The 18777-nt window shown below is 45.9% G+C and overlaps 1 protein-coding gene across 2 annotated transcripts in view; it reads left to right on the top strand.

Moving 5' to 3' along the window:
* LOC144149979 (plasmolipin-like) overlaps positions 1–18777 on the top strand; it is a 66604-nt gene that overhangs the window by 35903 nt on the left and 11924 nt on the right. For both annotated transcript variants that reach the window (XM_077681750.1, XM_077681744.1), the window contains exons 2-3: positions 7771–7952; positions 12076–12246. In XM_077681750.1, the coding sequence (XP_077537876.1) occupies positions 7821–7952; positions 12076–12246 (303 nt within the window). In that variant the 5' untranslated portion in view covers positions 7771–7820. The remainder of the gene's footprint in view (positions 1–7770; positions 7953–12075; positions 12247–18777) is intronic.

Genomic DNA, 18777 nt, shown 5'->3' with positions numbered 1-18777 from the left:
CAGCAGGAATTACCACCGTCACAAAATAAGACCCGGCACCAGCGGGGCCACATCTGATACGGCGCTTTTTGGATAAACAGTGCGCTGTGCATCCAAGGGAGCGAGCGCAGGATCCTCCCCGTGCGGCTGCGAGTTCGCCGCCGATAAAGAGTCGCGTGCCGCCGATAGCAAAGTTCTGCAGCAACGTACACCGCGAAAGGGCAAGGCCAGGCCGCCGCACACATGCGGCCAGATTTTTCGTTCGCTTTTCCAGCCTTGAGCGGAGAGAGGGATTCATGGTGTCAACAAAGCTTGCCCGTAGCAGACGGCTGTGTGAGCATCGCAATAGCGGAAGTACGTCACCGCCGAGGAGCGCAGCATCATGGGAGGGAAGGCTCTCTCGCCGTCAACAGCGGAGAGTAAGTTGAAAGGAGGAGGAAACGCGGCGCTACGATAATGCGCGGTTTTTGATTTATGATTTCTCAGCTAGTACTCATCGCTTTAACAAAATTCTTGCGGGAGGAGATTGCTAATACATTGCTTTATTCGGTTACATGTACATCCACGCATCGGCGGAAGGTATTTCAGGACCCCTTTAAATTGTATGCCTTGAAATGGTAGCAAATGTCATCGCCGGTAAATAGCACAAGTTAACCCCAGAACCTCAAGAGCCCTCGAATACTTCAGCGCCAGAACGTATACAATCTACGTAGCGGACCACTCGCTGCAATATGAAAATTCCCAGTAGGGAGTTTCGGCCCCAATTTTTGGGAGGCGGTTGGCCACATTTGCGGTATGTTAGAGCAGTATGGAGGGACCTTAGGTCCAACAAGGCTGTATCGGTAGTAAACGGATAGAGATCGTTGCGAGCGCTAGGCGCATGTTACTAATCGTGGGATTTCAACCATGTGGCCGCACACCGCATTTCTTTTGTGTATGTGTGTTCCCCAAAACATCATTTTCCATTAGTGAAGCTAGGTGCTTATTGTTCAGTCGTTAGTGACCATTTCGAAATGACAGCGTTCTATGCCACCGCGCGGCATCCTTTCCCGATCGTTGCCTTCCTGAGAGCGGTCACCTGTGGCCCTGAAAGAGGATTAGCAGCGCACCCACTTATCGGCTCAGGTGACCGGCTTCGTTTTGGCGCCTTCCTGCCGACTGAGCGATATCAGACTTCGTTGTGCTGCCCCAGCCCTATAGCTTTGTATCCGCAGTTGTGGTCGACCGACGACGCCTTGGAAGAAAGCGTAAGCGAGAAGTTGCCGACAAAACTCACAAACTCACCTTGACTCGACTGCACTTATCGTGGCGTGCGTTTGTGGCTGTCGGTTGCGCGCCTTTTTCTTTCCGTAACTTATCTGTAAGTTCCCTTGCCTTTAAGCTTATCTCCTGGCTGGATAACTTACTGCTCGCAGTAACGTCGTTGGTTTAGCGAGCTGCTAGATACACCTTCGGTATCTCTCCTGTTTCGGCGTACTTTTCACCACGTAGTGAAAAAGCTCTGTCATCCGCTTTCGGCTGAAACGATAGCTCGTGTACGGCACAGCACGAACTTCCTGTAGCCTGTTTATCTCCACGTTCGTCCCCTGACGCACGCATACTTTTAATAGGAACATTTTTATCGGTTGAACGAAGGACACGCTTTCGTAATTATCGGCAGGATGTCGTATGTACCGAAATGTACGTTGGCGGGCACAAATCAGTCAGGCCTGAGTTTAATGGGACACTGAAGTGCAGAAACCAGTTGGCTATGTCAGTAGATTACAGTGCCGTGAAAGCAAACATGCCACTCGCGGCGACAGCAGTTGCTTATTACCGCGCAAAAATGACAAAAGCGTGGAAATAGGTATCGCCGCCTCTTCATTTGCGCCCACAGAAATCGTGAATGATCAAACGTAATTGGTACACGGGGATTTGCCGGCAGTTTTCACCAGAACGGGGTCTTTTCAGGACAGGCTGGTTCCTAAGGCCTTTGTTACCTGTCATGTGAAGTGTAAAACAGCAACGCCGGAAAAAAAAAAGGGCCCGTGGCTGAGTCGTAAGCAAGCAGCTTCCGGGACAAAGGGCGTGTAGACCGCCGCGTTCTTGCCCATTTCCCTACCACGCCAAGCACCTCGGATCCACCTTGAACTCCGCAAGGGGTGTTCCGGCGGAAAGCTTCCGAGAAATTTTTTTTCCAGCACAAAAGCATTCCCACACTCGACCGTGAGCAGAGCTAGGACCGGGCTGCTAAAAGCCGCTGAAAACCCCCGCGAGTGAGGGCCTAGACTGATCTGTCGGGGCGCCCTATCTAACGTCTTCCCAGCGGTGCATACGTGTGTAGTAGTGTAGCAGACTTTAATGGGGCTCGTTGGGAGTTTCTGCAATTTCTTTTTCTTGCTGATCGGCGGGACGTAAGTGACTATTACCATAGTTACACGGCGGAAGTAACCGCAGTTATGTTTTACTGTGGTTACTAAACTTTAACCGCGGTTATCGGAAACTGTGGTTTTGGCTGTTACACGCGAAAGTCCAAGTGTGTAGACAGCGGTCACTTAGTTGTGATCGTAACAAAAATAAACAAACTTTTAACCTCACAATAAAAAACAAAAGAGAAACAGTGCAGACAAAAGGAAATATCTTTCAAACAGTTGCTTCAGACCCAAACGCGACGCACTGGCGCGCGGCGGGGGAGGGGCTTCCCGATAAGCTCGCAACCGGCTCGGTTTTCACGGGTCGGCTCGGTGTTGGTAACTTTAGGCTTAGCGTCGCGGCGGATATTTGACCGCCGCTATCTTTACAGCTGCTAATCGCAGCACATAACACATTTTTTCACCACACTAACATCCACTTTCTCGCATCTTTTCCTTGATCAGATTGATTTCGAACTGTAGTCGCGTTCATTTTTTTCGCCTGCACCTCCATTTTTCACATCGACGTCGCGAAAAACCCCACCAACGAGATGCGAGGAGCTTCGCTGTAAAAGCCGCGCACTCGAGGCCGTGCAGGCGACACGCGATCGCAAGCCGAACAAGTGGATTGTTCCTGGCTCTGCAGCGGCAGGTGCCTCGTCTGGGCGAGCGGCCGTGCGTGGCTGCTGCCTTGGAGCCGTGCCAGGGACTGACGCTTCTTGTCAGCCTCGCTGGTCCCGCCACCGTGAACACGCGCCGCGCTCTCTTTCAAACGAGCCAGGGATAAATAAACCCGGCTCAGCGCTCACCCGCGCCGTGTCGGCCGCGCTTGGGCTCCCGCTTTCGCGCTTGGGTTGCCCGGAGTACGGACACGCCACCCACGGAGGAAAGTGGCCTTCTGCGGCGCGCTTCTGATGCCGACATGAAATTGGCAGTGCACTGGGGCGGATTCACACTGATCTGTTGGAGGTGGTGGAGTTCCACAAGGCATGACCGGGAGGGGCGATATCGCCCTCCGTAGGCCCTTCAGTACTAGTTCACAAGGCGTTTTCCTGAAGGAGGCGACCCCCTCCTCCCCTTCATCCTACTGGTGTCTCCAGAGAGGCTGCTGCCCTCTGGACCCACCTGTGACCTAGCGTCTGGGGCTGACAGGGACTCTGAAATAGCAGTTTTGAGTAAAATGGGGGAGATGGGCGCAAGGTACTTCTCCCCCATTCATCGAATATGTTTTCGAGGCATGCAGTAGCTCTTGAGTTAGTTCCAAAGGTCAGTTAGTTTCAAGGTGATATTTCGATCCTTAAAAGGACACTGGTATTAAAGCAAGTTGGTCTGTATCAGTAGATTAGAGCGTCATCAATACAGACAAGTACCGCACTCGCATCGCCAGTCGTTGCTGATTAATGTACTATGATTTGTGACATATCACGAATTTTGAAGGATGAAGTGTGGGATTGGTGAAGCTTACGTAAGCATTTTTCTGAAACAAACACTGAGGCTGAGGCATGTAAATGTAAAATAAATATGTGTGGGAACTTTTGCTGGTTGTGTGCTTTTAGATGCGAAGCATCTCATGCTCGGGGCTGTGTCCCTCCCTCCCTCGTCGTTGTCCGCCGTCCGCACCCCCACTGCGCATGCCTGGCCAGGCACCGCTGATGATGATTGTGGCAGGATGCCCCTAGGGATTGGCCAACCAAAGAAGCCATCACGAGATAGCTTCGCGTTCAACCACCGTCGTCATCTTCCCGTAGGGGAACCTTTAGTAGAATCAACACCACCTAGGTGGTGTTGGTAGAATGCGAGGCATTCCCCCCCTCTCTCCGACGCTCCTCTCCTCTCCGGCATTCCTCCTGTCCTCTCCGAAGCTCCTCTCCTCTCCGGGATTGCGCAACGAATGGCAACACCTGCGGCTCCGCGCGCGATAATGCGAAGCAGCTTAGGGTTAGAGACGCGACGGTACCCGCTCCATACTCCGCTGGGGGCGCCACTGTAGCTCCGCGGTATAAATCACGCGCGCGACTCCGCTCCCCTCATTCTCCTCCCGCAACACCGCGATCGAACTGAAAACTAATGGGAACTTGAGTCGACCCCATGGCTGCTTCGCATACTACTCAGGGTCCCCCTACGGGAAGATGGTGAAATTTTTTTTAAGAGATGCAAACCTTAGCTAGCAATATATGCTAAAATAGGATGTGCCAGGCCAGGTGGTAGGCTTTGTTTCGGTTGTGATTTCATTGAAATGCTTTTTGTTGTGTACAAACGCTAGCACCGATATACCAAGATGGCGTCAAAAAGACCTTCTCTGATTGGCTTCCAATATTTGCAATAAAAGGGGTAAACCAATGAGAACAGGCTTTTAGGAACATGGCAAAAATAGAGTAAAGTTGAGAATAGGACCCCAGCTGGCTTTGGGCACATTGGGAATTGCTGTTAAACATCACACACGCACACGCACACACACACACACACACACACACGCACACGCGCACACGCACACGCGCACGCACGCACGCGCGCGCGCGCGCGCGCGCGCTCACACGCTCACACGCTCACACGCAAATAAAGAGGTGAAACATGCAGGTTAGGAAAATGCCAGGTTTAATTATTTATTTTTCAGAAGATAATACATCATTAACCTTCGAACAAAGGCTGAGAGAGCTATGAAACACGTGATCTTACAGTAAGAAAAAAGACGTTGCTCAGCCTTTGTGTCTGTTGCAGGCAAACATTTTAAGAGGCGCATTTTTATTGTATGGGTGTCATTCTGAAACAAGGTAAAGTGTAAATGGGAATTTTATGTGCAAAAGGTTTTTTTTGGGCCATGAGGCACGCTGCTGTGCTGAGTTGTGGGTTAATGTAAGTCGCCAGACCTTCATTCCTTGATGTGGTGCACCAAATCTGTTCCGCACTAGTGCTTTAATTTTTTACCTGCATAAAAACAGCCATCCCGGCTGGCACACAAATCAAACTTTTGCTTAGATACACAAAGCTGCTAAGCCACCGAGGTGTTCTCAAAATGAGTGGCTTGACCCTCTAAATTACAGATATTAAGGGAAATAGGAAGGGGGTCGGTGGCATTTGAGCACCAAAACCTCAGCTAGAGCCCCATCATACCACCTTGATCATTGGCTGAAAAAGAGTTAACTTAGAGTCAGCTCTGGGAGATTTTTTTTTTTTTTCTGTGTGTGTAACTGGAATCGGTATTTTCTGCCCAGTGCAGCGGTCCCGTTGGCCACAAGGCTGTGTAATTTAACATTTTTTTATTATTGTTAATGGCATCATGCAGTTTACTATAGGTACACCAGTCCATATTTGTTTATATTGTCTTGGAAAAGACAACAAATGTGTTGGAGAAGACAGAAAAGAGAGCAGTGAAGCACAGTGCTATGTTCCACTGATCTCTTTATCGTCTTCTCCGTGACAGTATGCTGATGGCTTTATCAAGCAAACAAAAGCAGCCTTTTAGTTTTAATTATAACAGTAGACCTACCTTAACAAAAGTGAGTGAGTTTGAGCGTCTAGGAATAACGTTCACAAGTAATCTAATATGAGGCAGGCAGGTAGATATGATCGGGTCCCAGTCACTTTGGGAACTGGGTACCTAAATGCAGTTTTAAAAAATTGGGCAAAGCAAAACAAATTAGCAGCCTTTGTGGGACTGATGCTCAAATACACCCCATAACTTCGTCTTCTCATGTGCACAGCACAAATAAGCTGGAATCAAGGCAGAAAAGGCTGTCAGGTTAATCTATCATCATTGTGATTGGGACTTTTCACCATCTTTGCATGTTCTAATTCACAGATGCACGTGGAAAATGTCTTGTTACATTAGATTGTTTACATGGCCACAGGCATTCTTGCTTTATTTTTTACTGATTTACCCATGTGCACAATATGCAGATCAGATTATCTGAACATTGTACCATTTGTACCTCATTTTAATTGGTTTACAATAATTTTTTTTTTTTCCACAAATGGTGGTATTTGGAAATAACCCTGATGTGCTCCAAATGAATGAACTATCCAAGAGTTCACAAAAAAAATTCATGTAATAACTTAGTCACAATTGCATGCACATTTTTTTTATTATTTACCCATTCACATGATATTGTGTAAATGCGACAGCAGTACTTGTAAATTTTTTAAAATGTGAGAGTGATCAGTGCGATTCATGCGACAGTAATGAATTTGCATCAATTCCCCCCGTTTTGCCCCTTTTGTGGGCCATGGATAGCCTGACACTGAATAAAGTTAGGAAACGAAACTTTGTGCAAAGGCATCACCAAATGATATTGCCTTTGCTCATCCGTTTTGGCTGCGCGTATTCGCCGTATAGCCTTGGCACTCTTCATCGTCAACAATGCCCTTGTACAGGATCACTTGTACTCCTCGTAGATGTCACAGCGCTCTTCATTGCTTTCACCTACACAGCAGACTGAGTACTAATGCAGCCACTGACATGGCCATTGGAACAGGTAATCCTGTCCGGGATTCCCGGGAGTGAAGTCAATCTGCTCAAAGCTGAGCTGGCCAGCTCTGTATTTTGGTACTGATGGTGCACTAGTATCATCACAGGGCATAAATACTGCAGTACATATGAAATCAACAGAGCTAAGCCAATGCACCAAGGTTTTTATGCATTGTTGTAAAGTTTTTCATGTAAATTATACTGAACAGATGCTGCACAAGTGAACATCTGTCATAATTTTCCCCCTTGGAGCCTGGGCTGTGTCCATGACACAAACTTGTTAGTCTTCAAACAAAAAACTACGTAATAAAGACAAGAAGGTAATGACTGGGCAATGCTAGACTAGCAGCTGATTTATGGAAAATGACCTTGCACCAAACAAGGCCATTGTGCATTTATAGTAAATTGGTGGGAGTTGTTGTTTTTAATGAGTCAGCTACAAGTCCAGCGTCGTCCTGTCATCACCTTTTTCTTGCCTTCATTTGTTAGCCAATTTTTTCACTTCAAGAAGTTTTAACCAGCCCAAATTACAATTCTGTTGTTAGTCTTTTTTAATGCTCATTGTATTTAGAGCAATGTGCTGGAAATTGGAGAAGTTTAAGATTATTGCTCAAAGCTGTACCTAACTGATTTTAATTTCTGCGTCGGCCCTTGACACGCTCTAAAGAATGCAAGAATGTACACTTGCATAAATAAGGACCTTGCCTGATGCAAAATTACCGAAAAATATGAATGCAGCCGGATGTGGCTAGTGGCATGTAGTGCAGCTTACTTTTCCAGGCTTTTAACATTCAGATTCAAAACAGTGTACAATTTACCTGCATAGCACACTTTTTTCTTGGTGTTGCTTTCGTCAACATGTGAGGCCCTTTCTAGACACGGGAAGGTCTTTGTCATGTCATTTATGCCTGTGTGTTGGTTTCTCCCTCAATGCAGGTGGCCGCGGCAAGCAGACTATTGTTGTCGTCGCCACACCCGCTTCGAGGATGCAGGGCCAGGGCTTCCCCGACTCCCACACAACCACCACGACCACAACCACAAGCAGAACAGGGTCGTGGCTGGTGTTTGACCCATCATATCTGCGCACCTTGCCAGGCATCCTCAAAGGAGCCCAAATTGTAAGCTGCTGCCACCTTAAGAAACATGGCGAGTGTGCTGTGCTATGCTCTTAGGTTGTGAGGGGTCCAAGACATGAAGGAAGACATTGCCCCACAGATTATGCAAGGTTTAGTGCAAAGAGATTCCTTTTTTGTTCACATGATATGTGGCAAATTGCAATGCACATCATTAATGAAAGACCAGCTATTAGTGCTTCAAAGAGTGTAGAATTTTAAAGTGTTTTAATGGGGGGTTGTTTTTTGCCCACAGGACTTCGCCCCGAGAACTCGGGCAGTGCGTGGTGCGGCTTAGGTACCATGCACTGAAGGCTACTTTGACCTGTGATTGCATTAAGCGTTCTTTATCAGAAGCGTCCATTGCTACCACTTACAGCCGCCCGGAAAATTACTTGCGTGTGCTGTTGCACAGAAGTCAGTATGCCGACTTCCAGCGTGCCAGTGTTTGACACAGCAGCTGTGCTTTCATTGTAGCTGGTAGTTCTTTAATTTTTTTGTCAGTATGCATAGCCGACTTTCATTCACATAGACTTTCATTTTTATAGACTTCGTGTAGTACAGTGGATCTAAAAAAAAAAAAAAATGAGGTCCTCCAAGTCCTTGCGAAGCACGTTATCTTCTCCCCCCCCCCCCCCCCCCGCCCCCTTTCTCATAGGCCAGGTCCATGCCTGAAAAAGTGCAGGTATAATGTAGGCTCACATATCATAAACCTTTATGCAGTGTAGCCTGGATATTCAAAGTTAAGGAGGGGTTAGAAAACATTTTGATACTACTATATTGATAATTCAACTTCTCTGTGCCCCTGATACTTTTGCAATGTTTTCACAACATTCAAGCAGCAGCTCACCAGAGTCGTGCCTTAGTGAAAAGAAGTATGTGCCAGCTCGAAATTCTTATAATCGCTGTGCCGCAGGTGCAAGCCCAGCTGACACTGATGCTATAGCGTGGGTTTGATATGAGGGGTGAGGGAAAATATTTAGTCTTGCTGGAAAAAGCTGCCTGCTATATGTGGCAAAAAGGTGACTGATTGAAAGAAAGGGGGGTAGGGGCACATACATATTATTACTGTCAGAACCATCTGGGATTGAGATAAAGGAGCAGAAAACATTGTAGCATTGTGGTTCCAGGATTTGGGGGCCCATAATGATTGAGGTTAGGCAAGCATGAAAAAGATTTCAGCGAAACTATGAAAACAAAACTTTCAACTTGCCCCAACTGTTTTCATTCCTAGAAGCTACACTGCTTAGATCAAGTATGCATGCAGCTCCTTTGGCCTGATGTTTTCTTCAAATCATCGTCATGTTCTAGAAGGGTAAACGCCGTTGAAGTGGTGTGAAACAATGAATGTCTGGAGTAACCACAATATATGCAGGGGTGACCTACAAACCAGTGAAGGGCGGGAAGAGTGAGGCGCACAATTGGAAAGGCCTGGCAGCGCAGGCACGTGGAAGATAGCTCTCAAAAATGGCTGGCTTGCATAAGCACGCAAGTGCAGGGCTCGAACTTTGGTGCAGTTGTCTGCAGGCTATGGGGCTGACCAAGACTCATATCACGTATCTCCCACAGTATTCACGATACAGTTAAAACCCAATCTAACGAAGCCACCGGGAACTGCAAATTACTTCGTTAAATCGATAACTTCGTAAAATCAGGACTGTCATTTGATTCCATAAATTCGATGTCTAAAAGGAGGCGCGTCCTAGCAGCTACCATGACATCATAATTACGGCGGCCGCAGTGCTCGCCTGCCGATAATTTAGCAATGCGCTTAAAGTCCACGGTGAAAATAAGCCAGCTGGGGCTTTTTCTGAAGTCGTCTCACCCCAGGAGGCTCGAGAAACACAGTGCTTTTTGTTGCATCACTTCCCCGCTGAGCGGAACGTTAACTTGTTCAACAACTTAGCTCTCATTTCATTGAGCTACATAAGCAGGGCTCATGCAGGGTGGTTCTGAGGTTATTTTTCTTCATCGCAATTCCAGACGAAGTGGCAAGGATGGCAGCGTCCTTTCTTTTCAAGATTGTGGAAAGTGTGCTGGCCGGGGTGCCTTGGTCTGCGGTTACGGGACTGCTGAGTTTATCTTGTAGAGCTCTGTAAAAACAAAACTAGATGGCTTGTTCTTTCTTTTTTTTCTGATGTGGTGCAATAATCTTTGCCGCATTCTGATAAAACACGCGTGAAATTGCTCCTTTTTTAACTGTGTCTGTCTTTCGAAATACTTCATTAAATTGGGAATGGCACTTAATCTATTTTGTTAGTTCGAGTTCATAAAAGTATTGAGCCGTATGGGCACCTGCAGGTTAATCCTAATTTGTTTTTAGGTCGAAAAATTCATAAGATCAGGTTTCGTTAGATCGAGTTTCGACTGTATTTACAACTTGTGGAAGATACTTCAAAAAGAAGGTTGTACAGTGTACCAGGTATCCATTAGACCATATACCATATTTTCCGTTCTATAAGTCGCACGCCCCTCAAAACGGCAGTTTAAAAAAAAAAACGTATATAAGTCGCACCTGTGTATAAAACACACCGGTATACAAAATGCGCTTGTTGATCAGGTAAAATCATTGAGGTTCAGTTTGCTAGAAAGTCGGCGAAAGTACATACTTATGGTTGCAGCGGCCGCCGCCTCTGAACGAATCTTGCGGTAAGCAGTGCTTGGCACGTGCATCTACCGTCCAAAGTCTAGACAGAACTAACTTCTCAAAAATGGTTTACTGATACGCACAGATGGCATGTACTTACAGACGGCATTTAGGCAAAACCATCAAAGCCTTGTTCCTCAGAGTTGCTAACAAATAATTCATTCATTTAGACCATAGAGCTGTGCTTCTTAACGTGCGCTGACATCACGCAGCACACAGGCACCTTTTTGAGCGCAGACCATGCGCGGCTGCCACGTAACAAATTTATTCCATACATAAGCCATACATAAGACGAAAAAAATGCACCCCTCCGTCCAACGACGACGGTGGTTAAACGCGAAGCTTTCTCGTGATGGATTCCTCGGTTGGCCAATCCCACACTGCAGGTATGTGCTAGTCGAGGTATGCACCTTTTTCTAGTAGCAACTCTCGAGCATGCACTCTGTAGGCCTAGTGGCGTGAATAGGTATACAGTGAGAGCATTTTTTAGTGGGTGCTGGCTCAAGGTGTTAAACCTTAAAATGTGACATTATGCCTAACGCCCTAAACCTTGAAATGCGAGGTTAGGCTTAACGCCTTGTGGCAAACAGCTTTACAGCGTGCAGACAACGTCATTCTCATGGTATTTCGAGCTGTGGGTAACGGCTTTCAACATTCACCTCAGAACAGGACATTAGGCCTATATACGTCGCGCCGTCGCACGCCTGCACCACCTGCTCCCTCTGCTGCACATCAGCCTTTTGGGTAGAGGGCCTAACAAGGCTGTCACCAAGCTCCACAGGGAAGTGTTTTAAGTTTTATTACACCTGCGATCATCATCATCATCAGGAAAAGTTGGTTTTCCTGCAGTGCATTTTCATATACGGACATCATCAGTACGAGGCTGAAAGCTTCGCTTCAAAAAAAGCTGGCAAGGCTTTATGGACTAGAAAATGCCTTAAGGTGGACAGAGCTTCTGAGCAAAGCCATCCATGATCCTTCAGGGGCGTGTGCACTAAGAAATGTAAAATTATTTTTGATGTCTAAACAAATAGTTCTGTCCCACATGCATGGTATTAATTCGGGATTTTTTGGGATTTCGCAGCAGTTTATGCTACCACATTTTTCTTTTTTAAGAAGCCAACATCGGCAAGGAAGGGACAAAGCAGAGAAGGATGGAAAGATGCTAATGATCACTTTTGTCTTTGCTGCGTTTCAAAACTTCATGCTGGTTATGACACTTCCTTCCCCTGTGTTCAAGGTGCTCTAGGGCTGAGAAAACAGTTTATTGACTGTATATTCATAAATTTATAAGTTGGCCTCTTATTTTCCAGCAAGCTATAAATTTTAACTTTTACGGAACAGAATGCCAGTCTTGTAATTTCTGAATAATTTGAATATTTGGTGCTTCAGGTTTTGGAGCCCTGTCAGTAGTTCTTAATGAGCAAATTCGGAAAGCTTGTCATTTTTCTATTTGAATTAACACTATATTTTTTCTTGCAGATTATCAACTTGATCGGATTCATCTGCTCTCAGCTGGCCAATAACTATTTTGGCACAATCAACTGGTATGGCTTTGTGTCGATGACGGCATTCTGGGTGACCCTGGTGCTTCTCTTCTTCTACCTTTTTCACCTGATTGAGAAGATCAAGATCATTCCCTGGATGCTTGCGGTTAGCATGGTTGATCATTTCAAATTTTTGGAAGCTGCAAAGTTGAGGCAGTGTTTTTTTTTCTTCATGTGGTTTGTGCTTTGTGCACATAATCTCCAGTGTAAGCAAGTGTGTACTGTCAAAGTAAAGTTTAAATTGAGTATTTTAAGTAACCTGTGAAAATTTCTTGCCAAAGCCTTGTTCATTCATGAGCATGATTCAGATAAACTCTGGTCTAATGAATATCAGCTTTATGAACATTCCCTGCAACACGGGTGTGTACTATGTCCTTTCTTCCCTCACATAGAATGAAAGAAAAATTTCTTACTTCAGCTTGGACAAACAATAAGGTTTTTGGGCAGTTGTAGAGAGGTTTTAAAAATTGTGTTTATATATGTTATGGGTGATGCAGTTTTTTGGAACACATTTGTTATGTTTAAAACGTCCTCGGAAATTCAGTCTGGCTGTGGGGTTTTGCTGAAATAGGTTGCTCAATGCGACATCTGACTGCAATTTTAGGGGTTTTTAAAATGCAATAGACATTACGGTCTGGGAAAGGCCTCTGGAAAAACCATAAAAATCTCTTCCATGGCGTATTTATATCTGTATTCAAGATTTGCAAAAGTCAGCTTCCGAATCCCCACCTTTCTCCAAAGAGAAAGTGTTTTGTTCAGGTGATGTAGAAGTGAGTTTCTAAGTAATGCATGAATGCACGTACCACTGCTAGCTTTCAGTGCACAGCACACTACTTATGTGAAGTAATACAAGCATTTCTCACATGAGGGAACATTTTGATTGAGAACATATGACATAGAAAACTGCTGATGCTGAGTGCAGTCAATAAACAAATACTAATTTTGACTTCTCAAAAATCAACAGCATGGTACAATAGCACTTCTGGCCCTTGCTTAAACATCTGAATGGTGTAGAATGGAATATATATATATATATATATATATATATATATATATATATATATATATATATATATATATATATATATCTCTCCCCGCACGGGGCACCTTGAGTAATCTTGGTGACGGTGAGTGGCGACACCGCGTACCCCGAGCCCCCCATACTTAAGCTGTTACCTACCGTGGCGAGAAGTTGAAAGGTGAAGGATTAGAAGCCGTGAACGGTGGCCGTCGGAGCCCTGGTCAAGCTCCGGCCGATGGGCTCCCTGTCTGTCTATCAGGCTGGGAGCTTCGGGACCTCTTTGACCATCAGGGTAACGTCAAAGAAGAAAGTACCCCAGTTCCCTGCTTTATACTATGCCGCATGGTACTTTCGAAATCCTCTCTTCCAAATGATCGGGCCCCAAAAAGGGCCCGCACCGATGTAATTTTCAAACCTCTGCCCAACATGAAATTTAACACCCCGGACAACTTTCCTCGCTTCTTAGTGATACAATCTAAGAACAAGGAATCTCCAGTTACCTGCAAGTCGGTCTTCTTAATTGCCAAGTTCATTGAGAGTGTAGTTGGCGCGAACTACAAGGCAAAGAAGCTGACATCGGGGGACGTGCTTGTAGAACTATCTACTAAAAAACAATCTGATAGTCTCTTGAACCAGACCGACCTACTTGGCCTTGAAGTAGCTGTAACTCCACACCGGAGCCTTAACAGCTCGCAGGGCGTCATATCTGAGATGGACCTGCTCAATGAAAGTGAGTCTGACCTCCTCGAGGGCATGCGTGACCAGGGCGTTACTGCGGTAAGAAGAATAATGATCAGACGCGATGGCAAAGAAGTAAAAACGAAACATGTGATCCTAACTTTTGACCGAAGTGTCCTACCGGAGTCTGTCACTGCAGGCTTCCTTCATTGCAACGTATGACCTTACATACCCAACCCACGCCGCTGCTTCAAGTGCCAGCGGTATGGGCACAGTACTACCACCTGCCGCGGAAAACTGACATGTGCCAAATGCGCAGGACATCATGACCCTTCAGAGAACTGTGCTTCTAACGTATTGAAATGTGCCAACTGTGAACAACCCCACGCTGCATACTCTCGGTCATGTGCTAAATTCAAAGCCGAGAAAGAAATCATAAACACGAAGGTCACCCAGAACATTACCTATCAAGAAGCACGACAGAAACACTCAATGTTTTCGCAAAGGTATGCCGATGCAGCTCGCCGGGGGGCGGAGCGGCGTCTAGTCACGGCGGCCACCCAGTACTGCGAAGCAGACTTGGTGCCGTCCCAGCCCCCCCAGGTGCTGCCCAAGGCAGCCCAACCATCCGACACGACACCTGTAGCGCCCGCAAGTGTTGTGTTAGCTGCGAATGTGAGGAGTGACGGCTCTGCCGTCAATCCTCCTCTTCCGGCTGCCAGACTGCAGGCGGCCATTGACGTAGATGTGGTCGGTCCCACGACCACTTCTGTGTCCAACAAACAGTCGGGGACGGCAGGGGCTCCTGCCTCCACTTCGAACATATCCCGAGGCGGAGCCCGCAAGGACTCCATCTCGTCACTGTCACACCACTCAGATGATGACATGGAGGTAACACCGTCTCTGCCAGTGCCAAAGGCGGAAAGAGAACAGCGCACCATGGCGGGGCGAGGCAAAAAGCCACCAGACACCCGTGTCACAGGCCCAAGTCAGAACTGATAGATAGTATACATCCAGCCCGAGTCCTCATCTACACCAGGTAAAATCTCCTCCCTAAACATTTATGGTAGCACAAATAATTACACAGTGGAACTGCCGGGGCCTTATTAAAAACCTAGATGATATATATGAAATCCTACACAAAACGCAATCAGCCATCCTCTGTTTACAGGAGACACACTTGAAACCTAAGCACACCAATTTCCTGAACCAATACTCAGTATTTAGGAGAGACAGAGATAGCTGCACGCACTGCTCTGGTGGCGTAGCTATAGTTACGCAAAAATCTATCCCTTGCCAATCTCTTCAATTGCGTACCGCCCTAGAAGCGGTTGCAATCCGGGCAATTATTTTCAACAGATTAACAACAATTTGCTCACTATACATTCCCCCTGAATATCGTTTATCTAGCTCTGAATTTGAGTCTCTCATAGATGAGCTGCCGGAACCGTTCCGACTCGTAGGTGACCTGAATGCACACAGCCCACTATAGGGATCTGAACGCACAGATTCCCGGGGCCGCTTGATAGAAAAATTCCTCTTCTCATCCGGAGCTTGTCTCTTTAACAAAAAAGAGCCGACATACTACAGCACTACACACAATACATACTCACACATAGACTTGGCGATCGGCTCTTCTGTCCTCTTTTCGGCTGTTGAATGGGAAGTGGACGACAACCCCTATGGGAGCGACCACTTCCCTGTCATCTTGAAAGGCATTGATAAAGCCCGTAACAGTTCCATCTGCCATAAAAAGTTTAAGGAATCTGGTGCTGATTGGTTAAAATTTAAACAATTATCTCAGCTTTCATACACGTCCTTAAGCTATTTGGGCATTGACGAAGCCTGTGAACTGGTGACTGCACACATTCTTCATGCTGCTGAGGGCTCAATTCCGCAAACATCTGGTGCCACACCTAACACTAGGAGGCCGTGGTGGAATGAAGAGTGTAGGCTTGCACGGCAGGCTCAAAATAAGGCGTGGGGTGTCCTTCGCAGGTACCCCACTACGCAAAACTTGATTTCCTTCAAACGTGCAAAAGCACAAGGAAGACTCATTCGCCAGCAAGCAAAAAGAGATAGCTGGCACTCTTTCGTGACTTCTATCAACTCGTACACAGGTGCAGGCAAAGTATGGAACAGAATTAAAAAGTTTAATGGACGGAAAACACACACCCTACCTTTGGTCAACAGTACAGGCGATACCCTAGAGGACCAGGCAAACACACTTGCGAAATACTTTTCATATGTATCGAGTTCTGCTCATTACACGAATGCTTTCTTACGACACAAAACATCTATGGAGAAGAAACCGATTCGTGATAACAAAAGATCTGACGAACCATACAACACGGAATTTTCCATAACAGAGCTTTTGGTCGCCTTGGGAACATGTAAGGCTTCAGCGCCTGGGGCAGATAGTATATCATACACAATGATACAACATCTGCACCCAGAAACTCTCCGAACACTCTTGCACTTGTTCAACAAAATATGGGCGGCAGGATACTTTCCGAGAGCTTGGAGAGAAGCAGTTGTAGTTGCCGTATTAAAACAGGGGAAAGATGCCTCACTACCTGCCAGTTACCGACCAATAGCTCTGACAAGTTGCTTAGGAAAGGTTTTTGAAAAAATGGTAAATAAGAGGCTAATCCATTTTCTTGAATATAACGGCATCCTGGACAGTTGTCAGGCTGGTTTCCGATCAGGTCGAAGCACAACTGACCAGCTAGTTGCCTTTGAGTCGTATGTCAAAGATGCTTTTATCCACAAACAGCACTGTCTATCTGTTTTCTTTGACTTAGAAAAAGCATACGATACAACTTGGCATTACGGCATACTGCTTGATCTCAAGGCATTCGGTGTGCCTGGACATATGCTAAACACTATTGAAAGTTATTTGTCGGAGCGGACATTTAGGGTAAGAGTAGGGACAGTGGTATCAAGAACATACATACAAGAAAATGGGGTTCCCCAGGGTGGAGTATTAAGCTGTACTCTGTTTATAATTAAAATGAATTCACTTGGGAAATCGTTGCCACCCTCAATCTCCTACTCAATGTATGTTGACGACGTCCAAATAAGCTTTAGGTCATGCAATCAGTCCATATGTGAAAGGCAGATACAGTTAGGTGTGAACAGGCTTGCAAAATGGACGGAAGAAAATGGTTTTAAATTGAATCCTCACAAAAGTACAGGTGTGTTATTCACAAGACAGCGTGGAATTCGTCGAGAACCCGATGTCACACTGAACGGAGAACGGATTGCTGTCAAGAAAGAACACAAGTTTTTAGGCGTTGTACTTGACGGAAAACTAACGTACGTACAGCACTTAAAGAAACTCAAACAAAAATGCCTAAAAACCATTAACATTTTAAAAGTGTTGTCACATCAGTCTTATGGTGCTGATAAAGACTGCCTTCTACGTCTCTTTGTGAGTTTAGTTAGGTCACATATAGACTATGGAAGTGTAACATACGGGTCCGCGTCTAAAACTGCCTTAAAAATGTTAGACCCAGTACTACATTTGGGCCTTCGCCTTGCCTCTGGAGCCTTCAGGACAAGTCCAATCCAGAGTCTTTATGTAGAATGCGACCACTGGTGCCTAGAGCACCAGCGTGCTTATACAGCACTCCTCTATGCTATTAGGACAATGTCTATGACGAATCACCCATGCAATTCTATTGTGAATGACATCTCATCCGTCCATTTGTATTTAGCGCGCCCATCGATCCCTGCCCCTGTAGCCTTGCGTGTCAAAGGCCTTGCAGAGGAGATAGGGGTGTCTTTAGATTATATCCATGCGCCTCTTTTTACACAGATGCTTCCAAGTCTTCTTCTTCTGTGTCCTGTGCTGCACATGGCCCGGACTTTGCCAGCACAAGGACATTGAACAGAAATTGTAGCATCTTTACAGCAGAAGCCTATGGTATTTTAATCAGAGTGGAACACATTACACAGAACAAAATACAACAATCAGTCATCTACACAGACTCTCTAAGCGTAGTAACTGCATTGGATTCCTTTAAGCCCACAAAAAACGTTATTCTAAACCGCCTTTTTAAAGCTCTTATAACTGCCTATAAGTCAAAGCTAAAAATACTTGTTTGCTGGATCCCTGGACACAGTGGCATTCTGGGCAATGAAACTGCTGACCAGAACGCCACTTTGGCGGCCCTACGTAGTGGTGTTGATGTAGCGCAGGTCCCTCACCTCGATCTGAAACCAGTAATCCGGAGGGGAATCCGTAAATGCTGGCAGCACATGTGGGACACACACACAGACAACAAGCTCCACTCAGTAAAACCAAACCTAGGAAGATACACAACAGAAAAACAAAACAGATTCATTGAAGTATCCATTTGCAGACTGCGAATAGGCCACACTTACGCTACACACGCATATCTTTTGAATGGAACACTCCCACCTGTTTGTAACAAGTGTGGGGAACGGCTCACCGTCCTCCTTGTATTATATTGAGTGCACATTCTGCAATGAAGCCAGAAAACGGCATTTCCCGAAAATATATACCTACAACATTCCACTACATCCTTCACTGTTTTTAGGAGATGAACCTATGTTTACAAACAAAAGTCTTTTAAGTTATCTTGCAGACATCAAGTTTTTAAAACTCATCTCGTACAGTGCGTGACCTCAGAGCCTACGAGCAGTGAGTGAGGCCCTCATGCTCCCTTTGTCCGCACGGGAGGCCCACTCTCGTCGCATGCTCTTTGGCTCGAGGTGCATCACGTTGCACCCATAATCCATTTCAGCCACCATTATGAACATCTTCATGCTTTAGTGGACGGGCCCTCTACACCCATATATACAGTATTTTAAGATGTATCATACTCATTTCATACATATTTTAAGCACAAACATGACTATTGAAAGACCACATAACATAGTTCTGGCGCTCTTTGGTCTTAGAAACCCTTG

The sequence above is a fragment of the Haemaphysalis longicornis genome, unplaced genomic scaffold (assembly GCF_048455015.1).
Source record: "Haemaphysalis longicornis isolate Haplotype H1 unplaced genomic scaffold, Haemaphysalis longicornis Haplotype H1 scaffold_1, whole genome shotgun sequence".
Lineage (NCBI taxonomy): Eukaryota > Metazoa > Arthropoda > Arachnida > Ixodida > Ixodidae > Haemaphysalis > Haemaphysalis longicornis.
The sequence above is the reverse complement of the archived record's forward strand: the minus strand, read 5'-3'. Positions and strand labels throughout refer to the sequence as shown.